This window comes from Athene noctua, chromosome 11, assembly GCF_965140245.1.
Source record: "Athene noctua chromosome 11, bAthNoc1.hap1.1, whole genome shotgun sequence".
Lineage (NCBI taxonomy): Eukaryota > Metazoa > Chordata > Aves > Strigiformes > Strigidae > Athene > Athene noctua.
In genome coordinates this window covers 24,064,518-24,071,693 of record NC_134047.1, presented here as the reverse complement: position 1 = coordinate 24,071,693, position 7,176 = coordinate 24,064,518, and the positions used below count along the sequence as shown (strand labels likewise).

At 62.2% G+C, this 7,176-nt stretch overlaps 1 protein-coding gene across 2 annotated transcripts in view; it reads left to right on the top strand.

The window, feature by feature from the left end:
* Nucleotides 1–563: 563 nt before the first annotated feature.
* The window catches only part of NALF2 (NALCN channel auxiliary factor 2), a 30,020-nt gene continuing 23,407 nt past the window's right edge, over nucleotides 564–7,176 (top strand). For both annotated transcript variants that reach the window (XM_074915009.1, XM_074915008.1), the window contains exon 1: nucleotides 564–1,463. In XM_074915009.1, the coding sequence (XP_074771110.1) occupies nucleotides 699–1,463 (765 nt within the window). In that variant the 5' untranslated portion in view covers nucleotides 564–698. The remainder of the gene's footprint in view (nucleotides 1,464–7,176) is intronic.

Below are 7,176 nucleotides of genomic sequence, written 5' to 3'. Positions count from 1 at the left end.
CCCCCATCCCCCATCCCGGGGGTACCGGTATCCCCCATCCCCTATCCCCGGGGGTACCGGTATCCCCCATCCCCCATCCCGGGGGTACCGGTGCCCCCCGCCCGCGGCCCCGGGGGGAGCAGCGCGGCGCGGCCGGTGCCGGTAGCGGCGGGGGGGCGGCGGGGGGGCGGAGCTGTCCTTCAGCACCACGGCACCTGCCGCCGCCGGTGCCGGTGAACGGCGGCGGGGGGGAGCGGGGGGGAGCGGGGGGGGGTCGCGCAGGCGCAGGGCGCGGCGGCTCCTCAAGGTGTTGGCGGCGCGGCCGAAGATGGCGACAGACTGAGGGCAATGGGGCCCGGCGGCGGCGGGGCCGGCGAGCTGGGGCGAGCGGCGGGGAGGCGGGAGAGGCGTTAAGGGAGGGAGAAACCGGGGTGGGGGGGGGTGGGGGGGGGCCGGGCTATGCCCCCGGGGGGCGGGCGGTGCGGCGGGGCCGGGGCGGGGAGCGGCGGCGGGGCCGAGGCGCGGCCGGAGGCCTGTAGGCGGGGGCGCGGGCATGGCGGCGGCGGCGGCGGCGGCGGCGGCGGCGGAGGAGGCGGCGGCGGCGGCGGCGGCAGCGGCGGCGGCGTTGAGGGGAGGCGGTTGCAGGTGACAGCGGCGGCAGCGCGGCGCGTCCCGCCGCCGCCGCCGCCGGCCCCCCCCCGTCCCCGCGTCCCCGCAGCATGATCCGCGGCGCCTGGATGTACCCCCGGGGGGGAGCCGCCGGCGGGGCCGTGTGCTGCGCGCCGCGCCGCAGCGACAAACCGGTCGCCGACCCCGAGCGGGCGCAGAAATGGCGGCTGTCGCTGGCCTCCCTCCTCTTCTTCACCGTCCTCCTCTCCGACCATCTGTGGCTCTGCGCCGGGGCCAAGCTGCGGGCGCGGGAGCGGAGCGGAGCCGGCAGGGCGCGGAGCCGCGGGCCGCGGGCCTTGCTGGCGGCCGAACCGGCGGGCGGGAGCTGCGAGGCCTTGCTCGGGAACCTCAGCCGGGCCCCCGCCGCGCCCCCCGGCCCCTGCCCCGCCGCCCGCGGGGACCTGGACTCGGCCTGCGCCCGGCTACACGCCCTGCAGCGGCCCCTCCGCTCGCCCCCCAACGCCGCCGCCGCCGTCGCTGCCCCTTTCTTGGCCTCTCCCTCCTCCAAAAGGACCTTCCTGCAGGCTTACTTTAGAAACTTCAACCTCTCTTTTTGTGATACCTACACGATCTGGGACCTGCTGCGGGAGATGGCCGGCCCGGACGGTCTGGACTGCAGCCTGGACAACCTGATGGTGGATTTGGTGGTGGCGGCGGCCGGCGCGCTGGGCGGGGAGGCCTGTAGCAGCTGCGTCCAGGCGTACCAGCGGCTGGACCAACACGCTCAGGAAAAATACGAGGAGTTCGACCTCTTGCTGGAGAAGTACTTGCAATCGGAAGATTACTCGGTCAGATCCTGCCTGACAGACTGCAAGGTAGGAGGGGGCTGCTCGGGGGGTTTCCCCCCTCACACATACGCAGGCCCAGACGCGGGGGTCCCGGCTGAAGGAGGGTGTTGCGGCCCTCCTGCCTGCAAGCCGGGGGCCACCCTCTGCCCCCCGAGCCCCAGCCTGTGGGACACGTCCAGAGCCCTCAGGGCGCAGCCGGGACGGGGCGGTGGGAGCGAGAAGTGGGGAGAAGCGAAGCTCGGCCTGGGCGCGCCTGCGCTCACACGTCCCCTCGCAGCCGTGCCCCGCTGCCAAAGCGGCCCCTGCGCCCGCAGGCCGAGCTGGGGAGGGTGTGGGAGCCCCTCACTGCGGCCTCCGGGCGGCTGCTGCGGCTGCAGAGGGGTGCTGCGCGCGGCTGGGGCTCTGCCCGGCCGTCCCTCGGCTGAGGTGCGTCGGCAAGCGGTGACCTGAGATGAACCGTGGTGCCGCAGCCCCTTCCCCGCACGCAGCAGCAGTTTTCCAGCCCTTCCATTCCTTCTCCCCAGGGGATGTGCCTCCCCCTCGGCATCCCCCGCAGTGTCCCTAACCATCCCCAGCGCCGGGGCACGGTCCCTGTTCTGAAAGCAAATGGGTCGCCTCAGCATGGTGCTTTTCTCCTCTCCAGAGTGAGAGCCGCGGTTGCATCCTGGTCCGGAACCCCCAGCACGGTTCTGCTGGGCACTCCGAGCCCTCACCTGCACCCGCTCCCTCCGGGAAGCGTCGTGGTCTTGATAATTAAACCTGCTTTTCCTTTCTCGGAGCCGTGTCTCGGGGGAGAGGTGGTGGGGTGTGTTACAGCATCGTCCCCAGAGGGACGGTGGCAGAGCAGCCCCCAGTGACAGGACAGGGCTCGGCCACTGCTCTTCTGGGAGAGTTTTGAGGGACCCTTGGAGCTGCAGCGGGGGCACGGGGGGGCTGTCGGCACGGTGCTCGTCCCCCGGGGAGCGGCACCCGGGCGCAGCGTTGGGGACACCGAGGTTCTGTCTTTCATCAAGGGCACAACGGTGAGATCCCGGCCGCCGCTCTCGTGCCCTCGTGTTGAGGAGCTGGTTTTGGAAAGGCGCTAGTGCTGGCGTTCTGGGCCGGTGCCAGGCCAGGTAATTACAATCTGCTTGCCCAAATTCCCCCTGCGGTTTCCAAGGGATGTAGTATTCGGCCTGCACCCAGGGATTTGGTCCTGCTGCTCCGCTTCTGTGGGGGATGGAGGGATCCGGCACTGCGCTGCTCCCGCTCCCCAGGGCCCAGCAGGACTGGGGTCTTGCCGTGCCGTCTCCTGCAGCGTGCACGGACACCCTCGCCTCAGGCTTAGCGTCCAGCCCTGCTGAATCTGGCTCGCTTGTATAGAAACCTGGAGTGAAACGCCAAGAAAGATTAAAAAATAGTCATTACCTTTGCGTCTCGGGCAAGGAGATGTTCCCATGGACTGTGAAGCATCTAGAGGCAGAGCCACGCTTAGATGAGTCTTCTTAAGTGTTCCGGGTCTTAGGATCCTTGAGGAGAAAGGAGGAAGCGAGCTTAGAAGGTGCAGGGCTGAAGGTAGCGGTGGTGAGGCGTGTCCCTCCCCACCTGCCCCGTCTCGCGCCGATGGTCGCGTCCTCGGGGCACCGGCTTTGTGGTCTCACGGGTGGCATTTGGGAAGCAACAGGAGGGTGCGAGTGGCAGGGGCCCACCTGGACGCGCTCACCCGGGCCACCCGCCAGCACGTTTCCAGCGTGGGTGCCTGAGTCTGCGCTCGCTGGCCCTCACCCTCACAGCTCTGGCTCGTTTTGAAAATCAAGCCGCTTATTTAAGGTGTTTCAGTGCGTTTTGAGGGGCTTTACTTTAGGCTTTCACAGCTGCCGTGCCCTCGCGGTGGCTGTCCGCCATCTGCGAAATGAGGCGAACGTCAAACTCCGCTGGCGCTGTGGTGACAAGTGAGTTTTGGCCTGATTTTGAGTCCCCTGGACTTCAGCAGGGGCTGCGGTTACTTGTTGCCTTGGAAAAATCTGGCTGGCGGGATTTTTAAAGCAGTCTGAATTTGTAATTCGTATCCAGATGCTGAATAATACCCGCTTGTCAGCGACAGCAGCGAGCTACCGCTCGATGGTTGGAACTAGATGATCTTTAAGGTCCCTTCCAGCCCAAACCATTCTGTGAGAGCAAATGACAGCAAAATAGAAGAGGAGTGGAGGAAAATATAATAGCTCAGCCAGCGGGAGAGGCTCCTGCAAAAGCCTTGTAGCAGGACTCTCTGGCTGCGGAGAGCCCTGTAGCTGGGTAAGCAGGATTTAAATAATATTTCTGGGTGAGTATGTGGGGCAGGGGGGCAGTGCTCACTGTGGGAGGTTAGTGCTGGGGGTTAGCGCTGCCTCCTGTTTGCCTCCTTCCTGTTCCATAATAGCTGCTGGAAAACAAGGCGGGGAAACAAAGCGGCTCCAGCTCACCTGCGCGCAGGCTCCCTCCGCAGAGCCACGCATCCCCCCGTAATTCCGTCCCCGAGGAGCAGTGCGGCTCAATAAAGAGCACACACGCAGCTCTTCGGCAGCCGAATCGCCCCCGTGATTTTGGCGTTTTGTTGCGTCTGCTTTAAAACAACAGCTTCACGGGAGCAGCCGGTTCCTTCTTAGGGCAGCAGGTTTGACCCTGTGTTAAAAACTTGGCTGAGCAGGTTGGTTTGAGGAGACGCACGTCGTTGCCTGTTAATAAATCAGCCCGAGGGCTGCCCCCGGTTTCGGGGCGCTGCGGTCGGCGGGGGGGAGTGAGCAGCATCCCCAGTATCCAAACCCCAGATCTGTCTGTGCCCAGAGCTTGGGGAGCACCCAGGGAAAGCTGGAAACCTCCCCGGGAGCTGCGGGAGATAGAAATACTATGAAATGGTGGGGTCTCGTGTAATTCAGCTGCTTAGATTACTCACTGCTGTAATACTCTCCTAGGCCTTTTTATTTTCTGCTCAGAAATAATTCCCGGGCAGATCCCACTTTCTGCATACGTTGTTGTTGTTCCCGTGCAGCACCATCGGCTTCCAAATCACACTCTGAAAATGTTTCACTTATTACTCCTACAACTAACACCAAAAATCCCTATGGCTGAGAGACAGTGAAACGTGAAAATATGTTCCTCGGGTTTATTGTTTGTTTGTGCTTTCCCTCTGCTGGGGTTTGGGGGAGGCTGGTGCTCGCAGCACCTCGCGGGAAGGGTCCCGGCACTGTGTGAGCAGGGGAGGGGGAGGACAAAGCGGGTCCACAAGATCCATCTGTCTCCTGAAGTGCGGTGGAGAAGACCTGAGTGGCAGCTGCTGAGGCCATGGTGCTAGTTAGTTGCGATGTGCATAGAAGAGATGGGAAATACTTGGGTTTTTCTGCCTGTAAGAGGGAAAATTCATTAAATGAGTTGGGAGCAGCTGCCTGCCACCTCGCTCTCCCCTCTTGCTGCGCGATTTGTACCCGATGTCTCTGCAGGACACGGTGAACTTCGTGTTGTGATGACGCGTTGGTCGCATCCTCTCAAAGGGCTCCGGGAGGTCACGGCCAGAGGACATGGGGGTTGCTGCTGGCCGTCCCTCGTGTCCCTCCCCGCACCACGCCAGCCGCCAGCTTTGCGGGACTCAGCGCAGGAAGAAGTCCCCGTCCCTCCAAAGTGACGCCCTGCAGGGTGCTTGTGGCTGGTTTGTGCCTTTTTTTCCGGCTTTCTGAACGGGCAAAAAAGCAGCGTGGCTCCAGCTCAGCCACCGCCAGCGCAGAGGTCTGCTTCTCTAAAGGCAGAGCCCTGCCTGCTGCCTCCCCCACCAACAGCTGCTACGGAGAGCTCTCCAAAAAGTGCACGCTCCCGCCAGTCCTAGGGCAAATCAAGATCTATGGGACAAAGCCTGTTGAATTAAGGACTCATTAGGTTGCAGGAAACAAAGCTGTGGCGAGAGAAGGACTGACAGCCAGGAGCTGCAGGGCTGGGGCTGGGAACAGAGTGCTGGTGGGAAGGCGAGGCTGGACAGGACCTGTAGCATCTCAAATTCTATTAGATTACCAGGGTTTCTCTGTACGCCTGTCGAATCCTGCCATGGCCCTGGCTGGGTGTGTTCCTGCGCCTCTGGTTTCCCCGTTACCCAGCAGAGAGCCCGTCTGGGGGAGTCTGGCAGGGCAGGATTTCACTCCCGAGGCTTTTCGCGAGGTTTCCCCGCTGCGGGTGCGCGGGCGATGCGGTGAGAGACGGGGGCCGGTCCCCGCTGTCAGGTGCTGCAGAATCGTGGCTGGCGCAGCCCATGCGAGCAGCAGGGGAGCAAATCTGCGGTGCCTGGGTTCAACACCCTCCGAGGTCCTGTTTTCTTGCTCTTGTTTAGCCAGAAATAGCTTCAGCATCTCAGCTCAACGTCCCTCCCTGTCGAGCATCCTCTGGAAAAAACAACCCTGCCAGGGCTGGGAGCTTTGGGAGGCCACGTCCTGGGGGCATCCTGGTGCCTCTTTCGGGAACCAAAGCAGCGTTTTACCTTCACAAAAGCAGCTCGAGTTGAGTTTGGCTGGGCTGGGCTTATCCAAAGTGCTGCTCAACCTGGCATGCTCTTGCCCTGAGCCTGGAGGGCTCCTTGCACGGAGACCCACGCGCAGAGAGGAGGTTCCTTGAGACCAGCAGCAAAAGCCGTTTCACTGAAATCTTGGGCTTTTTTGTTGTTTTTTTTTTAACAAAAGAATGTGGGGTTACGTTAATATTGTGGCTTTCAGAGAATCTATTGACTCCAAAGCTGCACCCAGGGCCTGGTCCCCGCTTGCTGCGTTAAGGGGCTCATGGGTGCTGCACTGGGCAGCCCTGGTGTCTGCACCTGAAGCTTTTTCCTCGGGAACAAGCCTGGCCGGTGAGGTGGAGCTTTACTGGCATTTCATGAGGTGCAAAAAAGTTGCAGAGTGAATTCCAGAGTAATTCCAGCGGATCAGTGCGTCGCTTGGCAGCGTTAGCAGGACCACATGCACGAGCTTAGCCAAGCACGCAGCTCCGTGTTGCACACCAATTCCGTGTAAGCAAAGGTAATTTTTTGCAGCCCCTCACAAAGATGCGATTAAATTGGATAAAGAATTTAAACGCAAGGAATGTGGGGGTTGAGGCGTGCAGTTGTGGCGGCCTCAAGCCCCTGGCACAGCCCGTTTGCCTGCGCCTCATGTTGGGTGCTGCTGTGAGAGCAGAGATCAAAGATGGGGAAAACAGAACCAAAAACGGGCTGATGAAAGGAGTTTGTGCTGTTAAAAAAAACCCAAAAAAAAAGCATCAAGGTGTCAGAAACGCGTGGGAGCGCTGCGAGCCCGGAGGGAAGGGGGATGCTGAGCAGGTGCTTGGACAGTCCTGAGCTTTGTTTGGGGTCGAGACATCTCGAGGTGCCGGGGCGTGGGTTGCTGTGGGGTGAAGCAGCTGTGGGGTGCTGCCCCCCCCAGTGTTATATGGGGTTTTGGGGGGTGGTATGAACAGAGGGGGGTTGTTTTACCACGGGCTGCAGCGGTGTTTGGCTGCCTGCTTTGGGCTGGCTGGCCGGCTGTTAGTCCTTGCCTGTTAACATCTGTCGGTGGTGCTTAAGGGGGAAAAAAAAAAAATAAAAGAGAGGTTTATAAAGGCAGCGAGTCTCCGCGCAGCAACAGGCAGGTCGGCAAATGGTGCAGGGGAAAGCGCGAGGGAGGGTGAGAGATCTGTCTCCATCAAACTGTCACCGAGTAGCTACAAGTGACGCAGGCGCCAGCGCCAGTTCCTGCGCCCGTGTGCTCCCGGC